Source organism: Anopheles stephensi, unplaced genomic scaffold (genome assembly GCF_013141755.1).
Source record: "Anopheles stephensi strain Indian unplaced genomic scaffold, UCI_ANSTEP_V1.0 ucontig29, whole genome shotgun sequence".
Lineage (NCBI taxonomy): Eukaryota > Metazoa > Arthropoda > Insecta > Diptera > Culicidae > Anopheles > Anopheles stephensi.
The window spans coordinates 1-17,346 of NW_023405224.1; the positions used below are offsets into that span (position 1 = coordinate 1).

The window sequence follows — 17,346 nt, forward strand, 5'->3', positions numbered from 1 at the left end:
TGCGAACAGGGCAAACCTATGCTGAGGATGATGATTGCTTTCTTCTTTTAAAATGAATTTTGAAAAGGGATTTTGGATTTTTTCCGACACACTTCACCTTTTCTCCAGCATGAATGACTATTTTTAAATTCTAATAACATCCGTGAATATTTTTTGAAAATTATTGCATTGCAATCAACCACTACCACGGTAGAACCACGTTAATCTAAATCGACGCATCCTCTACGGGCTAATCCCGGTAGCGTTATACAAACCCCACTTCCAACCATTTGCTTTTAATTATCAGCTAAACCCTTCCGTTCTGTTCTGTTTCGCAACGTTTCTTCCCGTGTTGTGGTTCACTCCGCAAATGCAATGTATGTCTAAATGCGTAAATTATCTCTAATTGTGTGACTACACCCCACAAGAGTGGCGCGTTCACCCAACGCCCGGTTGTCTCCACTTTCAATTTGCGTTAGCCGAAAATCATTTTCCCTAATCCCGATTTCATTCTGAAAACCCGTCGTTCAAAGCAATTCGTGGTCAATGCCGGGGTGTACGGGTCAATATTCAATGGCGTGTGCATAGGGTTTTCCCACCTTTTTCCTAACCAGCAGACAGACGCACTTGTACCGATGACGTAAAGCAGACAAAAACTGCTGATCTGCTGGTTGAAAATGTAGGCAGAATTGAATTAGCATAACTTTGCATCGCTCACTCTCGCTGACGTTCCTGTGGGGCCGGGTTGCAGGTACACTGGCATCGAGCTTGTTTTTATCATCCTGTTAGCTTCCACTCGGCTTGTGAATGTGAGTGTTTTACTGCACCCTCTGGCTGCTCGCGTGCACCCTCTTCCCTTTCGATTCCCTCCCACTTGCAGGCCACATTTAATAGGCAACACGCGCACCATTATCGTGCCATAATAGCGTCCGGCCGCATGTGCCGACTGACCGATTCGTGGAGGATGCTATGTGTACCTTATTTGACATAAACGGCCGGATCGGTGCCGGCGAGCTACCTGCAAGACATTCCCATAACCTATCCTATCATGAGGGTGCTGACTAATTAATAGCTAATTAAACGGAACCATTTTCCACCGGACTGTTAACCTACGCCGGGACCTGCGGGCTTTTATGACGGTACCGGCCAATGGTGCATTGGCCACACCAGAAAGAGGGGACCACAGCAGCAGCGCACGCGAGTCTTGTTCTATTGTCAATTAAATATTGCGTTGGAGGTTTCGGCCATCTCAACCAGGGGACGACACCGATGTAGTTGAAAATTAATCAACCGGTGCTACACGTTTGTAACTATTTTGCGAACTGATCTTTGTTGTCGGTGCTGCTGATGCTGACACGAACACACGCCTGGAGAAGCATGGATAGAACGGTGCCACCCTTGTGGTCCGCGAATCAGTAATTCAACTAGCAATTAGTGATAAGTTATTGAATTCGATGAAATTCGGACCCATAGGTTCCATGCCAAACATGCTCGGTATTGAAACGCTGTGCATTTCATCTGCGTCTAGAAACTGCTGTTGCTCGACGGTCGAACGGAGTGCGCCGTTTCAATTGGTTGGTTGCAACATCTTAAGCCCGTCAAGAGTTGGGATAGAACAACCAAACTTTAAAATTGCATCAAATTTCGTCTCGATCGGTGTGATGGTTTGATTTCGTGGAATTTTAGCAGTTTCTAGACGAAACTTTCAACTTAATCCTTTAATATGCGAAGGATCGATTTCCTTCCTGGAATGCTTGTTACCTGGAAAGGATGTGAAGGCTCGTTAAGTTCATTTACGCCTTGTAGGTGTAGGCATTTTCTTTGAAAAGATTATCTGTTTCATATAAAAAAAGGAATTCAAAGACCGATTACAGCGGAAACTGAGCTAGTTTTTGGATACTATACTTTTGGAAGGACCAACAAATCAATTTCTCGCCTCCGCCTTTTTTATTTTACTAATCACCAGAATACTGACAAGCGACGGCTGCACTTCACATTATTAGGGTTTGAAGAGGCGAATGAAGTCTCAAACACCCAAAGCCTCTATAAATAAACGATCAGAAAAAACTTCACATAAGGGACATCGTGCAAGGGTCCTTGTAAAAGAGGCACCCACCTGAATTGCCTCGCAACGAGCTAGCAGATCGCCCCGGTCGCGCAGTCCAAATTTTCCGGGAGCTACATCCTGCTACGTTGCTCTTATAGCAGTTCAGCAGATCTGTCTATCAAAACTCTGGCTGACTCTAGAGGCCTCTGAGGCTTCAAAATAGCTTGATCAGTAGGTAACCGATAGCGGCCACTAATGTTATGCACTTTTAATCATCCAGGCAACACTGTCCTTTTGTCCACAAGCTGTCATTCCACTGAAGTGAGTACTAAATAGTATAGTTTTGCACAAAAAATCACAAAACTTTTGTCAAAAAACAGTGTTTTTTTGAGGAAAGTTCTGCTTCATCATTTCAATATGAACAAAGCGACAATACAAGGGAACGGAATGAAGCAAAGGACATGCTGTGGTCTAACAAATCACCTACTGAATTGAAGTCAGATAATGCGCGCATCCAAAGGGTCATTTTGAGCAAATCGCGAACGTCGCAATTGGATGAGAAGTGGGGGGGCGAACGCGAAAGCGGTACGATGGAACATAGATGGGAATGGCTGCCAGGAGGGTAGGGAAGTCAATGTTGGCAAGAAGGATTTTAAGCCAACCTATCCCAGCAACTGACACTGTACCGAGTATGGCGGAGAAGCAGCACTGGGGTCGTTTAGGAAGCGCCTTACGGCGATTCTAGAAAACTTCCGTTGTACCCTCTCCAACCTATCCATAGAGGTGACACCTGCTAGGGACTCCAAGATAGGACGGACCCAGCAGCAATACAACGCCCTCGAGCACAATGGATCACGGACCTCAGACGCCATTCGGGTGATGAGTTGATATGTGACTCAAAAGACAGTTTTTCATCGAGCCACACACCAAGGTCCTTTACGAAAAGGAAGTCTTGAGACGAGGACACAGGAAGATAGAACTTAACATCGTCAGCATACAACAGACATCCTTTGGGAGGGAGCGACTTCATGCAGTCCGAGATGAAAAGCGAAAACAGTAAAGGACTTATGGTAGGACTTATTTGGAGTAACCCAAACAGGGAGGATATTCACTAGGACCAACACCAGGTCGTACAGGCGATAGCGGCGTAGGTCTTCAAACGGCAGGACCGGTGTTAAAGTTCCATCCAGACTATTCTCTGTAGTGAAAACTGACTACCCAACTACGTAGTATCCTTAGGTCTAGTAAGCCATTAGGTGGCAGGAATGACTCAAGAGGTCGTTAGGTTCAGAAGAAAATATTCACTTGTGAACAATTGCTCCAACGGCAAAAAAGGATCGAATTTTCGCATCAAATTGTTACTGGCGATGAAAATTGGATCCAAATAGAAATATCCCCCGATAATCCATTAGATCGACCATACCCGATCATCTCTTGGCCTCCTGAAACAATTCTCGCTACCGCTCACGATCCACTGCATTCGTCTGCCAACGCCATCTCAGCTTGAGTCTACTATGCCTCCTCTACCCGTGTGGATGGCCTAAAAGCATCTAGCAGTCTAGGTCGTCCGGTGTCATTCTCATAGTATGACCAGCCCACAGGTGCCTGGCGAGTCTAGTTCGCTGCAGAGCTCGTAGATTGTAGCGGCTCTTCCATTGTCCCTTCACACATACTGGACCAAAAATCCTTCTCAGCACCTTCTTCTCGGAAGCTTCCAAGAGGGTTTCGTCAGTTTTGGACAGAGTCCATGTCTCAGAGGGGCATGTGAGTACCGAGACTATAAATGTTCTGTACAGTCCCAGCTTCGTCCGTCGCATCAACATCATCTACAGACAAGGCGAAATATACAAGGTGTGCAGATCATGATGTGGATTTGGTAGGATCTGTATTAGGAGCTGCTCCAAGCAAGTGAACTACACAAACCAAACTTGTATTGCCATCTTTTCCGATCGATACAACATGGGCTACCTGAGTGTCACTTCTCCAATGACGAAGAAGGAAATATAGCTACTATTTTGTATGAGAGAAGTACTTTAAACACTGAATGGATAACGAATTTTCCACACACTTTTGTATAGTCCTCAGGCTCTCAGTAAAGACGAATTAGCGAGCAAATCAAAATCATTAAAGTCTGTCATGGTAAAACGATTGTTCCAGGATGCAACCTCACGCACTCTACAATTCCTGTTTACTCTACTTCAAATTTGCCCTAATGCTAAACCATTTCAAACGCTTACGCAGAATCGTTAAAATCAATCGTTATTGTGAAATTGTTCACAAATCGAACGATTGCTGGAACGATCTCCGTTTGAGCATCGACCGTTCGTAAGTGAATCCGTTTCGGTATCATTCTCCAATCCAAACGAATCTAGATCCGTCGTTCGAATGCTGTTTTATTCTATGCATTCCTATCAAGAGTAACATAATGCATGCTGCTACCACAGGAACGATACGCGCCGATGCTAAAATTCCCCCCAAAAGTCTCACAGATAGCTGGATCGTTAGCGTTCATCAGAACTGAAATTCCTGAACATTGATCAAAATCGTGCCTCCTGCTGCTAGAATCGTTCGTTTAAACCTGAAGCACATACTGATTTTGACCGTTCAAATGAAATGTTCTTCTTCTTTGGAGGAAGAATTGGATAATAGCCGAGAGTAATTCAACAAATCTGTTGCACGTTTAACGTGATAGCTTGTTTAGGGAACATTTTTTTGGAACAAAAAATCCTTCCTACGTTTACTGTCATTTCCTTGAGCCGGGCGAAGATTTTTAATTCTCCGGCTAACGATACAGCTCCGAACGTTCCCTGCCGCCTGTCTGCTTCAAAAATCGCTATCATTCCTGAGTAACACCAGCAAAATGAAACGCACGGGCAGCAAGGAACGTAAATTGGGCGCCGGTGTTGCGTAGCTATGGTTGCCTCCAACTCACACACACACACACCCACCGTTCCCATTCTCTTCGACAGGCCGCCAGCCTAACCGTCACCTGCCGCCAAACGCAATCCTGCGGCCATCTGATAAGCATTCGTCCGTTCGTTCACCGGAACACGTCGTCCGAGGATCTGAACACCGTGCTGCTGTACGCGTCCTCGCTAAAGATGTCAGCCAAATTGTTCCGGATGCCCGTCAGCGCCCACTATCTGTGCTTTCTCGTGCTCGTCTGCTTCATCGGTGTGCTGACGTTCGGAATGTGCCTCAACATATCGCTCGGTCGGCTGTAGAGTTGGGGAGAGGGCAGGGAGCAAGGGTGGAATATACGCACAGCCACGTGACGTGGTGGTGTGCCGTGACGGCGTGACCGGAAATCGCGTTCGGGGTGCAGTGGAATTCGCCCGGAAGGAAGTGAAGCTTTCGTGGAATTGGATGAACTGACACGGACAGACCGAATCATCGGCCGGCCTGTTCGGCAGCAAGTGACGGACCGTTTCATACACGTGGAGACTTTCGGACGACCGATCGGTTGCGTGAGTTTTGGACGATACAGTTTAAGAAGAACCACCTATCGAATCGAAACGGGAGGGCTAGGCTCCTTCTTTATCGATCATCACGAACCGTGACCGGACACCAGTTTGCACAGATTTTTTTTTTTGTATTTCCTTCCCGCAGACTGGCTAACTGGGTGAGAGCCTTGATTGCCATTCGCTGCCCGATACCTTTTCACTCGGGCCAATACTTCGATTGATAGTGACAGATGTTCGATGTCGGATTGCTAGGCTAATATGAAAGTGCGCAATGTGAATAACCTACATTTTTTGAGATTATGCCTTTAAATCGCTCGTAGTAAATTTGAATTTCTGCAGGAAAAAAAAACGATAGCTCATTCTCAATTATCCACAAGGGGAAGAGAGCATGAACTGCACGTGATTTAGTGCATGTGTTTCAAATTTCGTTCTTCAACAGTTTCTCCAATCAGAAACATCAGCTTTTGTTAATGATAGCTTATTAAGCTAATTGTGAGCAAAAGGATGCATGATTGAGCAATAAAGACTGGTGTACAAAGCATGCGTCTAATTGATTTTCTTTTCAAAATAGTGAAACCATAACACAGCTCAAAATATTGCTACTGAATCACATTTTTTCTATTGAACTTTTTCATGCTACAGATTTGTTTGGGGACGGGGAAAACACTGTTTACACTCAGTTTGCACAGTCGCGCAAACGAACTGAACCGATAAATATATAAAGACGAACAGTTTTACTGACCGTTCTGCAGCGTGGGTTAGGTTTAATTTATTATTCTCACTCGAACCAGAACCAAAATGAAGCGTAAATGATATTTTTTTTTTTCTAATTATATGTTACCAAAAGGCGAAAGTATTCCCAAACTCCATTTTCGACCCGCAGCGTTACGTTTCCTTCAAGTTGCTGGACCGCTTCTCTTCTTTGAAGTTTATTCCATACCTAACAACAAGATAACCGTGTAAGCGTGTTCGTTTCATTGTCTTCTGTACGGGGGCGACACCATCGTACAATATCAAATTAGGGAAGTGGGTAGACTTTATGCTGTGCTCCGCCAATTCCCCACGGGACCTGACGAGATGCGCTGGGAAGCGTTGGTTGGGGTGGTCGTGTTCATCCAATTGCTACCGACCCGATACCGATTCAAGCCACGATGGTTTCTCCCGTTTTGACCCTGTGCGGCGGACGGGCGGACATCCCTTAATATCACATTCTAGCGTAGACCGAAACTGCTTGCCCGAACCGTACCAGAACACAGCGCCCGTAGCACGCGTTTAATTTATTCAACTACATTTCGCACCATCCGTCGCGCAAAACGTTTCGTTGTTGCATTTTGATACCTGTTCTCTCTCTCGGTCGGACCGTTCGGACATGCACACCGACGCGACAAGTACGCACTGCAAATAGTTTGGGTAATTCAGTTCGGCAATCCATGTTCAGCCGGCAAACCCCGAACGGAAGTCGTTTGCGTCGTCCCGGAAGTGTGTCTATGAATCGAGCACCACCCAACGTTCGTTAATCTGCTCGATTTGCTTCGTCAGGATGGGATTACGGACACGCAGTTTGACCTCGAGCTTGCCACCGACCGTGCGCCTTCCATCCATTAGCTGCAAGCAGAGGGGAAACCGATGTGAGTGCAGCTCGAAAATCGAATCCGGTTGGCAATGACGGGCCACGGTGGTGGTGTTCGTCTATTCGCTACTCACCGGAAATGAATCGTGGATTTCGATCTGCGTCTCCAGCGGCTGCAGCTTTACCGTCACCGTGCCGATCAGCACGTCCGAGCGAAGGAAACCACTGAAACAGGAGAAAAGTCCAGTTGATGCACCGTGACAGCAGCGGCTAGTAGCGGCAAGAGCGAATCACCGTCATTACAAGCAAAATGAGCACACCGGGCATGCACACCGAAATGGGGGGCGCACAAGCACGGTACAGAGGGCCACGTGGCAAGAAGGACATGCACAAAACACGTGCGTGTTTTATTGTTTCGTTTTTTTTATGTGTGTGTGTGTGTCGAGCATTGTAGTACACGCAACAAAAGCACAATGCGTACAATAAAATGAAAAAGGAAAGAAGAAAAATGCTATAAAATGGAAGCCACTAGACAATGGCGCACTGCATGCTCTATATGGAATGTGCTACAGCAGGACAAGCACAGATCTACGGGAGTGTATTCAACGCGTGCTGGAAGCTGGATTGGGGGGGGGGGGGGGAGAGATTGGGTCGGCCATTTGGGGAACGATCCGACAAAAGCGATTTAACTTTCCAGGTTTATAAATACCGCTGAAAAAAGGGGTGATTCGAGCGGGATTTGCTAGTTTCTTAATTTGTGTCATTTTAAGCGACTTACAACAGGTTCCACGCAATGGTTCCAAGGATAAAGCATGGAAAAAGCCATCTACCACATGTATAAAAGTGCATGCTTACCCTTTCGAGTAGACTTCACATTTCAGTGCATGGCGCTTGAACACGCGCTGACAGTTCCGCTGGCTGCGCTGTATTTCGAGCGTTTGCTGATAATTATACTCCGGACTGTGGGTGTCCTTTACCAGGTTCGTCCTTCCTTTCAGTGGATCTTCCTGTGAAGCGTAAAACCCACAACCATTAGAAAATGCGCCGTCCTGACAAACCAACCGACTTGAACACTTTACCTGCGGATAGGGAAACTCGAACTTCACGTAAGTATCCACATCCTTCGGATTCGGCACATTGTAATTGATGCCCCTCACCACGCATATTTCAATTTCATTATCCGACAGATCCGTGTTGCACTTCACCACATTAAACTGCAGCTTTTCGTAGTGGAACTTGGGCAGCGGCAAGCCCTGCCGATGGCCCAACCGCACGAGATCGAGATCCTTCTGTACGTTGAGCGCGAGATTTTCGAACTTGTTCATACCCCCAATGTCTCCCATCGCCCGGTGATGGTCGCGCGTGTTTCGGCAGATAATTAACTGCTTCGACAGTTGCTCTTCCAGCCGTATGCGCGTCTCCCCATCGATGCCCTCGTCTACCGCGGGCTGCTCATGGCCCTCGCCCGTCTGATCACAGTCCTCCGAGTTTACGATGGTAAAGGAAGCTTCCAGCGCGTTCCGTTTCGAGGGAGCAATAGGCACCGTGGTTAGGTCGACCCTTCCACCAGCGCGGGCCACCTCTATCAGCTTTTCCAGCCCCTTGAACACCCGCAAACATTCCTTCGCTTCGTCGAGGTCACCGGCCTTTTTCGCTTCAATAGCCGCCTGTTTGTATTCGCGGTGCCGTTCCAGCAGCAGGTTTAACTGTTTGTCGAACTGTGTGACGGGTTTTGGAGAGCTTTTGCTTGTCCCCGGGACTGGCTCTGTGGCCGGTACGAGCGGTGAAGTGGCTTGAGGTTTCGACGGTACCGGAGGGGTAGGTTTTTTGGTTGGTGCCGGTGGCTTTGGAGGTCCATCGACCGGGATCGGTCCATAGCCTGGCGGTGTCGGTAGTTCATCGATCGGAATCGGCTTCCCGGCTTTATGCATCTTTATCGCATCTTGGTACTGCTTCACGATTCGTCCCATGCGCCGAGCTTTCGAACCGTTGCCCTCGTCTTTGGCGGCCTGTTCGACTGCTTTATACTTTTCCAATCGCTGCTCGAGTGCTTCCAGCACAGTGGTAGCTTGTATTAAATTTTCCTCTTCTTCCTCCGCTTCTTCTACGGGCTGTTCTGCAGAAGGGGCTGAAACTGGCCGGGAAGGCACGTCCGCCTCTTTCTGTACCTTTTCTTCCTGTTTCGCGGAAGGCACTGCTGGTTGGCTGGCTTGTGACGTATTAAGCTCGCTCGGTGGTGGTGGCATTCGACTAAGGTCTACCTCCTCACCGTTCTCCATCGCACGAATTACCACATCGAACTGTTTTAGAACCTTCACGTACGCCATCGCTTGTTCATTGTTTCCCGCTTTTTTCGCACTAAGTGCAGCCTGTTTGTAGAGTTGCTTTCGCTCGTTAAGCAGTATCAGCTTGGGGTTTTCCTTTGCAACCGTGTCTTGCAGTACCGGGGCCGGCGTCGGTGGTGGTTTTGCTTCCCGCCTTGGTGGCACTGGTGGTGGTGCCGATCGGGAAGGTCCTGGTTCTTCGGGGGAGGATGAAGTTAGTACTGCTGGCGGAGGCGGCGGAGCAGGACGAACAGGTGCAGTGCTAGGTTTCGCTATATCATCCGTTGGATCCTTTGGCGGAGCGGCCAGTTTTACGCTCACTTCCGGTGGAATATCGCTTTCATCGACAGGTTTGCCAGCTTCAGCTAATTTCAACTGGTCTTTGAGCGTTTTAAGCCCTCGATTAAATCTTCTCGCTTTTCCAGAATCGCCCGCCCTCTTCGCACCTTCTTCGGCCTGTGTGTACATCGCGACACGTGACTTAAGCAATGCAACCAATTCTCCATTCGATGCGCTTTTCCTCGGTGGTGCTGCTGGTTTGGGTTTTGCTTCAGCAACATCCTCGTTCAAACCATCGTCTTCGTCTGCAACAGCACCACCCGTAATTGCGGACAGTTCGTCCAGCAGGTCTGAGTCATCGTCATCACCATCGGATGCATCGTCGTCGCTTCCAACGTCTCGCAAACTGGCCGCTACCATTGCATCCAGCTCCTGTGGTGCCACAATTCCTTTCGCTTTGGGTTTTGGTTTTGCCTTTCGTACACCAGCCAAACCCGCCGTAATTGCAGCCAGTTCCGCTTCCAGTGCATCGTCATCTGCATCGCTCGCATCGTCTGCTTCATCGTCGAGTCCTGGAATGTCGTTCGATAGTCCGAATATGCCAAACTGTGTCCGCAACAAACACAAAGAAACGCATTAGATGATGACTAATGCAGCAGCTGTAGATGGTAAGTAGCTTCGAGCTTACCTCGGCAGGATCTCGCTTTCGCTCACGCTTCGGTGGCGTTGGCTTGCTGAAACCAAACATTGCAGTACACAATCAAGGACAGTGCATTAACCACCCACACACGAACTGCACTTTTGGACACCAAGAAAGTCTTTTTCACAGCATAGGAAATCGTGTACCTCTTGTTGAGCTTATTATCGCAATCGAAATCGCGCATTTGTTTTGATTGCGAATGACAGATGCAATGCCAGTGACAGCCGTTAAAAAATGAACCGGTCATTCAAACATTTTATCTTAATTTTACCCTTAAAAAGAGGGTCTTAAAATTACCCTTTCAAAAGGACAATTAAAGAAAGCCATATAAAACTCTATCATGCAATTCGTTCGCTATTTCTATTTGCCGGAAAGCTAATTTTTGGCTCTGTTTAGAAACACGCTTCCGAACCGGTTTACCGGTATAAAATTGACAGATCAGCTGTCATCAGCCTGGCACACGCTGTGTTTGTTTACATTCAGTTCTCGTTTCCGCAGATCACCCACCAAAAGCACCGAAATCAGCTTTAAAAATGTCCACTAAAATGAATAAAGTACAGCTATCGAAGGGTATTTTGCAGATGAAATTTATGTCACGGACTAAGGAAAAACTGGACAAAGAAGCGGATGATGAACGAGGACGGTAAGGATGGCAACGCTTCCGACAATGAGACCTGTTCGGTTACCTCAACTTTTGTGTTCTCCCCATTTCAGTGCACTGTACGCTAGTGAAATCACGGACAAAATGTTATCTGAAACTATAAAATACGTTATCGAACCTAGTTACGTTCCGTGCGAAGATCTGATCGAGGGACGTATCAGCTACGGTGGTATGAATCCAGAAATAGAGCGAATAATCGAAATCGAATCCGGCGTGGACGTCGCGAAACGTGAGCGAGAGGAAGCTGCCAAGAAGGCAAAAATGGAAACGGATGTGCCGGATGCAGAAATGGCCCGGTTCTACTCTAGTGTAATGCAAACGATGAACAAGAAGTACGACAGTCACAAAAAGCGGTTGCAACACCCACTGCCGTTAAATATAAAACGGTCCACTTAAGCGATATAATAAATTAATTCCTTTATTTTTGATGCTCGGGTAGTTTCTACAATAATAAGGTGCGTTAAAATTTATTTTAATCTCCGTCTTACAACACTTACTCTTCCCGCATTTTAACTGCATGCAGTGCATAATTTATCTCAGTGTTCTTCGTCCAGCACCACTGATTGGACCAAAACTGATAAAACATTCCGTGAACCAGAATAGTGTTGCAATTGTAACTGGAGAGAATTCGCTGCACATCGAGTGGCGAAATAAACTTATCCCAATCGTGCGTTCCTTCGGGGACTAGTTTGAAAACTTGTTCGGCACCAACTATGGCACCCAGCCACGAAGGGGTCGTTTTGTTGATCGTGGTAATAAACATGGATCCTCCTGGTTTTAGGGCTGCTAGACACTGTTCGATAAACGCAACCTTATCGTTTACGTGTTCCAATACCTCGGAAGCTACCACAGCATCATATCGTTCAGCATTCTTCGCCGCATGTTGTTCGATGGTTTCCACATGATACTGGATTTGTTCCGGGTCGAGCGATTTGTCGTCTTTGGCATGTTGCTTTGCCACGTTAATCAGCTTTTCGCTGGGATCGATACCGACTACCTTCGAGTTCAGTTTGGCAAGCGCTTCGGTCAGGATTCCTCCACCACAGCCCACCTCGAGAATGTTTAAATTGGCGAGAACGTTCGGTTTGCGGACAAGCGCTTTCTCCACAGCACCGGTCGTGATTAATCCATCGCGAATCAACGGAACACGCAGAGCGTTCATCGCGTGTAGCCCGCGGATCGGTCCTTGCGGATCCCACCACTCGGTGGATTGTTTGGAAAGATTGTCCACCTCTCGCTGGTCCACATTGCTGTACTGCGTACGAATGGTTTCTGAAGGCGAAGAAAACCCTCGGCACGTTCTAGAAGGAAAGTGAAATATTGCGTCACTTTATTCAATAGTGCGGAATTTGATGAAAATTTACCTTTTAAGCAATACTGTGTGGCGTAATAGACGAATACTCTGTTGAGGTAACATGGCTGGGAGGTTTAAAGAGTATTTTCACTAATAAAACAAGACTGATTCTAGTCGCCGGCGTTCGTTTGTTGTTTCCAAACAATAATGAATATTGGCTCCACAGTTGTCTCGCACAGATGGTGATTCTGTCAAAATTTATTTCTTCTCTTTTTATTCCTAAATTTTCTGGTTTATACAACATTTAGTAATTTTATTTAAAATCAATAATCTTTTACTTTATTGTGGCATCAAAAAGTCCTGCAACAGCTGCAAAAATAATATTTTAATGGCAAATAAATCGACTATTTTTGTACCACATTGTCTATATGGCAACACTTCTTTTGACGTTTAATCCCATTGTCAAATGGTGCATGCTCGGGGCGAAACGTCAAAACCATAAACACGTGCGAGTTCCACCGGCTTGAGCAAACAATCCACGAAAATTTAGTTAATTTCTATTGTTAAAGCGTTCCTCCGTTATTGTTTCATTGTAGTGTGCGACCTTTACATCCCCAAAATGAAGATCAAGCAGTCAAAGAAAAAGGAAGACTTCCAGAACATGTCCCTGGACAACTTCTTGGACAACATGGATGCAGACGTGGGAGACGACGAGCCAGAAGCAAAGCCGAAAAGTAAAATCAAATCGAACGGTATTGAAAAGGCCAAATCCAAACAGGATTTTACGAGTGACAAAAAGAAACCAAAAGCCGAAGCAAAGCTGAAGAAATTACCGGCGACCACACAAGATTCGCAACCGGCAGAAAATGGGGTTGGGCCGAAAAAGCTCAAAGGCCAGAAAGGCTTACTCGATGGAAAAAAGAAAAAGGGAGCTTCCGAAGACGACTTGGCCGGTGGTAATGTAAATGGGAAAGCGCAAGACAAGAAAGTGAAGGATAAAAAACTGAAGCCGGAAGTGAATGGCGGTGAGAAGCGAACGAAACGCAAACTAGCCGAACCGGACGATTCCGAAGATGCAGGCGACTCTGAAGATGAGTCAACCTTGAAAAAATCTGGCAAAGTTTTGAGAAAGAAGAAACAAGCAGCAGAGGAGCCGAAAGGAAAAAACAAAAAGTCCGAATCGGAAGCTCCGGTTGCAGTGAATGGAAAAGCCGCGAAGAAATCGAAAGGCAAGCCGGCGGCTGCGCTGGAAGATTCCAACGAGGCGGATGATTTAGAAGCAGAATCGGGTATGAAGCAGGTGGAAATGGAGCACAAGCAAGCGCTGGCTAGGCTAGAGTCAACCGATCCCGAACTGTTCGCCTTTCTGAAGAAGAACGACGAGAAACTGTTGAAATTCGGACAATTGGATGGCAGCGATTCGGAATTCGAAGACTCGTCGGATGATGAGGCGGCTGACGACGGAGAGGGAGACGTGCACAAGCTGCCGAAGAAGTTGGAAGTGGCCAGCGATGAGAGTGATTTCGATCCGAACGAAGACGATGAGAAGGATGACGCTGGTGGAGACGACGATGATGAGGAGGATGGCGAAGACGACGGTGCGAAAGGGACCGATGATAGCACACCGGGCAAGAAGGTAACGTTTAAAATGTTAAAAGCATGGACCAACGATCTGACCACTTTGCCGATAAAACACGTCAACGGTATCCGGAACATCTGCAAGGCGTTTAACTCAGCCATCTACACGGTGACGGGCGACAAAAGCGTTATTCCGCCGTATCGCATAGAAGGATCTGCGCTGTTCAACGGGATCGTACAGGCGTGTGTGCTGTACCTGGGCCCGGCTGTCCGCAGCTACCTTTCCCTGAACGAAAAGCGACAGTTCAAGGATTTGAAGAACGATAGGCGGTTCAAGAAGATAAAAGCATGCCTGAAGACGTATCTGATCGATCTTACCAATCTGCTCGAGAACGTGTCCTCGTCGCACATCATGTCAGTGCTTCTCAAGCACCTGCATCAATTTTCATCCATTCTTGTGTGCTACCAACCGATCACGAAACCGATTCTGAAGCGCCTTATCGGCATCTGGAGTACGGCCGAGGAGGAAACGATCCGCGTGTTGGCTTTCATGTGCATCTTGAAGATTACGCACGCTCAACAATCCCACTTCCTCAGCAACGTGTTGAAGGTGATGTATCTGGCGTACGTAAAGAACAGCAAATTCGTGTCGCCGAACACGCTGCCCAACATCAACTTTATGCGCCGCTCGTTGGGGGAAATGTTTCTGCTGAACTTCAACGTGTCCTACCAGCACATGTTCCTGTACATCCGTCAGCTGGCCATCCACCTGCGAAATGCGGTCATTCTGCAGAAGAAGGATAGTTTCCAGTACATCTACAACTGGCAGTACATCAACTCGTTGAAGCTTTGGGGCGACGTGCTTGGGGCGGCCCATGCACACGGCGAGGCGCTCGAACCGCTGATCTACCCGTTTGTCTCGATCACGATCGGTGTGATCAAGCTGATACCCTCTGCGCAGTACTTCCCGCTGCGGTTCCACTGCTGTCGCATACTGATACAGCTGAATGCAAAAACTAACATCTACATACCGGTGCTCCCGCTGCTGGTGGAGGTCCTGCGATCGCATAGCTTCAACGAGCATCACAAGAAGCTGTCCATGCGCCCCGTCAATCTGACCTGTCTGCTACGACTGTCGCAGGCCAACATTCAGGAGAATGCGTTCAAAGACGCCGTAATCGATCAAATTTACGAGCTCGTGCTGGAGTTTGCGGCCAACGAGTCCGCATCGGTCGGCTTCCCAGAGATCATTCTACCGATCGTGCTGCAGCTGCGCCAGTACACGAAAACGACGAAACAGTACAAGTACTCGCGCAAGATGAAACAGTTGAGCGACAAGCTGATGGAAAACTACGAGTTCATCGAAAAGCTGCGCAGCAAGATGGACATACCGCTGAAGGAAACGGAACGTATCCGTGCCTGGGAGGAGACGGTTCGGGCCGATGAAACGCCGCTGATGAAGTTCTACGCTTCCGTGGCGAAGGAAACCGAATCGGTGAAACGCCGGGAAGCTACAAATTCGGAAAATATCAGCGATTACAAGCTGCCGAAGCTGAAGAAGCTGCCGAAGAAACAGCAGGTGAAGCAGGACGGTCCGGTGACCCTGTTCCCATCGGACGACGAGGACGAGGATGAGGATAAGATTGGTTTCGAGGACATGGAGGAAGCAGATGATGGTGGGGAGGAGGGTGATGAAGAATCGATGTCCGACCTAGAGGCAGATAGTGATGATGAGGAGGAGGAAGATGATATGGGTTCGGATGAGGAAGACGAAGACGAGGTACCGCAAAAGAACAGCAAAAAGAAAACGACTAAAGGGCAGGGCAAACCGCAAAAGAAGCGCGACGAGGATTATCCGGTGGAAGATGTAAAGGATGCGGATCAGGTCGATATCGTGAAGGATTTGAAGTTGGACGAGTGGGATGATTAGAAAAGCGGTTGACGTTCAATCCTATGTACAATACGTTGCAAGAAGGTATAAATAAATCGGTTTTAAGGGAGGATTTCCCTTACTTGTACGTTGGTGGAAACTTGAGTAGTTTGCCCGATTGCCTTAAAGAAACGCCATTGAGAAAAATTTTAAATCCAAATGAAATGAGCCCGTCATGCTATGGTCCAATGCTAAGGTTGAAAAGGCTGCGCTTGAACGTGATGTCTAGGTTCATATCCATTTTGGAGCTCGAATTCGTGCCACTGTTGCGTGTGGTGAGTTGCTAGCTTCGACTAAAATAGACGGTGGGGTGCCATTGGCGGCCCCCTGTGAAGTGGGAATCCAAAGTAAAGAATTTTAATAACCCTTTAAAAGCTCTAGCAAACCCTAGGAACAGTATCAGTCGTGTGATCGCTTCGGAAGTGTTAAAGTGTATCGAAAAAAAGGGATTTCTATTGCCAAGCCAGCCAAGATGGAGGGTACCGATTCAGTGACGGAATCGAGCGGGTTCGTGATCTTCAAGCTGGTGCTATCGTTCTTTCAATTTGTGCTGGCAAAATTCTTCGAGAAAGCTTCGATCGCCTTCCTCAGCCTGATGGAGGGACTGACGATGAAAAGCACGGCCGAGGATCAAATAGCGACGTTCGATCAACTCTCGACCCACTGGTGGGAACCGACCGGACCCATGATTCTGCTGCACAAGTTAAACAAACTGAGGTAAGTTTGTCAGGTTATCTTTTAACTCCGGGGCCACTAATTACTTCAAATCGTTTTCATTCATACCAGAGTTCCTATGGTCGTGGAAGGTCTCGTCAAGGTGGGAAAACTCGATCGAAAGCAACGGTACACTACCGACTCCTTGAAGGGTCTCACGATTTTGGATGTTGGTTGCGGTGGTGGAATCTACACCGAGGCACTCGCAAAGCTGCACGCAACCGTAGTCGGTATCGATCCGGCCCGGCACCTGATCGAGGTAGCCAAAGCGCACGCAGAGAAGCAGCCGGACATTAAGGAACGCTGCCAGTACTACGAACAATCGCTCGACGACCATTGGCAGGGTGCGGTTGGCAAGTACGATGTGGTCGTACTGTCGGAAACGATCGAGCACATGGTGGACCAGAGCACGCTGCTGAAGCAGGTCGCCGCTGTGCTGAAACCGGGCGGTTCCGTATTCATCAGCACCTGGAACAAAACCAACTGGTCCTGGCTGCTGGCGGTGGTAGTGCTGGAAAACATCATGAAACGACTGCCGAAGGGTTCGCACGACTATGATAAGTTTATTTCGCCCGAGGAAACGGAAGCCATCCTGGAGGCGTACGGATGTCGCACGATCGAGCAGAGACCGTTCTACCTGAAGTTCTGGGAAAGTGAGTGGGTCTGGGTACCGTTCAATAAGCTAACGTATGCGTTACACGCGGTTAAACAGTAGACTCATGCTCAAGGTAAACGACACACGTGTGATGAAATCTGGATCAGCTTAAAATAAATAAATTGCAGAGGTACTGCAGAAAGCACACGTC

At 47.6% G+C, this 17,346-nt stretch overlaps 5 protein-coding genes across 6 annotated transcripts; 3 read left to right on the forward strand and 2 right to left on the reverse strand.

Moving 5' to 3' along the window:
- Positions 1–6,086: 6,086 nt before the first annotated feature.
- LOC118516411 (coiled-coil and C2 domain-containing protein 1-like) lies at positions 6,087–10,537 on the reverse strand. Of its 2 annotated transcripts, none has more exons than XM_036062274.1 (5): positions 10,352–10,537; positions 8,140–10,269; positions 7,916–8,067; positions 7,195–7,285; positions 6,087–7,095 (listed from the first exon to the last, which is right to left on the reverse strand). In XM_036062274.1, the coding sequence occupies exons 1-5, from the start codon at positions 10,409–10,411 to the stop codon at positions 6,976–6,978; spliced, it is 2,553 nt and encodes an 850-aa protein (XP_035918167.1). In that variant the 5' UTR covers positions 10,412–10,537; the 3' UTR covers positions 6,087–6,975. The 2 variants fall into 2 exon arrangements, with proteins under 2 accessions (XP_035918167.1, XP_035918166.1); XM_036062273.1 differs by having other exon boundaries at positions 7,195–7,330.
- Positions 10,538–10,843: 306 nt separating this feature from the next.
- Positions 10,844–11,475, forward strand: LOC118516406 (M-phase phosphoprotein 6-like). Its single transcript, XM_036062269.1, has 2 exons — positions 10,844–11,006; positions 11,078–11,475. The coding sequence occupies exons 1-2, from the start codon at positions 10,897–10,899 to the stop codon at positions 11,418–11,420; spliced, it is 453 nt and encodes a 150-aa protein (XP_035918162.1). The 5' UTR covers positions 10,844–10,896; the 3' UTR covers positions 11,421–11,475.
- On the reverse strand, positions 11,417–12,548 carry LOC118516405 (ubiquinone biosynthesis O-methyltransferase, mitochondrial-like). The gene is made up of 2 exons (XM_036062268.1): positions 12,389–12,548; positions 11,417–12,325 (listed from the first exon to the last, which is right to left on the reverse strand). The coding sequence occupies exons 1-2, from the start codon at positions 12,439–12,441 to the stop codon at positions 11,518–11,520; spliced, it is 861 nt and encodes a 286-aa protein (XP_035918161.1). The 5' UTR covers positions 12,442–12,548; the 3' UTR covers positions 11,417–11,517.
- A 244-nt stretch (positions 12,549–12,792) lies between these two features.
- LOC118516407 (nucleolar complex protein 2 homolog) lies at positions 12,793–15,914 on the forward strand. The gene has a single exon (XM_036062270.1). The coding sequence runs from the start codon at positions 12,938–12,940 to the stop codon at positions 15,824–15,826; it is 2,889 nt and encodes a 962-aa protein (XP_035918163.1). The 5' UTR covers positions 12,793–12,937; the 3' UTR covers positions 15,827–15,914.
- Positions 15,915–16,016: 102 nt separating this feature from the next.
- Positions 16,017–17,342, forward strand: LOC118516409 (ubiquinone biosynthesis O-methyltransferase-like). Its single transcript, XM_036062272.1, has 2 exons — positions 16,017–16,543; positions 16,613–17,342. Exons 1-2 carry the CDS (start codon positions 16,299–16,301, stop codon positions 17,253–17,255), a joined length of 888 nt encoding a protein of 295 aa, XP_035918165.1. The 5' UTR covers positions 16,017–16,298; the 3' UTR covers positions 17,256–17,342.
- Positions 17,343–17,346: the final 4 nt, after the last annotated feature.

Excerpts from the sequence above, each read along its gene's own strand:
- LOC118516409 (XM_036062272.1), top strand. The coding sequence starts at position 16,299 with ATGGAGGGTACCGATTCAGTGACGGAATCGAGCGGGTTCGTGATCTTC. Across the intron at positions 16,544-16,612 it reads CACAAGTTAAACAAACTGAG|AGTTCCTATGGTCGTGGAAG; the intron begins GTAAGTTTGTCA and ends CATTCATACCAG.
- LOC118516407 (XM_036062270.1), top strand. The coding sequence starts at position 12,938 with ATGAAGATCAAGCAGTCAAAGAAAAAGGAAGACTTCCAGAACATGTCC.
- LOC118516411 (XM_036062273.1), bottom strand. The coding sequence starts at position 10,411 with ATGTTTGGTTTCAGCAAGCCAACGCCACCGAAGCGTGAGCGAAAGCGA. Across the intron at positions 8,068-8,139 it reads TCGAGTTTCCCTATCCGCAG|GAAGATCCACTGAAAGGAAG; the intron begins GTAAAGTGTTCA and ends TACGCTTCACAG. Across the intron at positions 7,096-7,194 it reads AAATCCACGATTCATTTCCG|CTAATGGATGGAAGGCGCAC; the intron begins GTGAGTAGCGAA and ends CTCTGCTTGCAG.
- LOC118516406 (XM_036062269.1), top strand. The coding sequence starts at position 10,897 with ATGTCCACTAAAATGAATAAAGTACAGCTATCGAAGGGTATTTTGCAG. Across the intron at positions 11,007-11,077 it reads GCGGATGATGAACGAGGACG|TGCACTGTACGCTAGTGAAA; the intron begins GTAAGGATGGCA and ends TCCCCATTTCAG.
- LOC118516405 (XM_036062268.1), bottom strand. The coding sequence starts at position 12,441 with ATGTTACCTCAACAGAGTATTCGTCTATTACGCCACACAGTATTGCTT. Across the intron at positions 12,326-12,388 it reads CACACAGTATTGCTTAAAAG|AACGTGCCGAGGGTTTTCTT; the intron begins GTAAATTTTCAT and ends CTTTCCTTCTAG.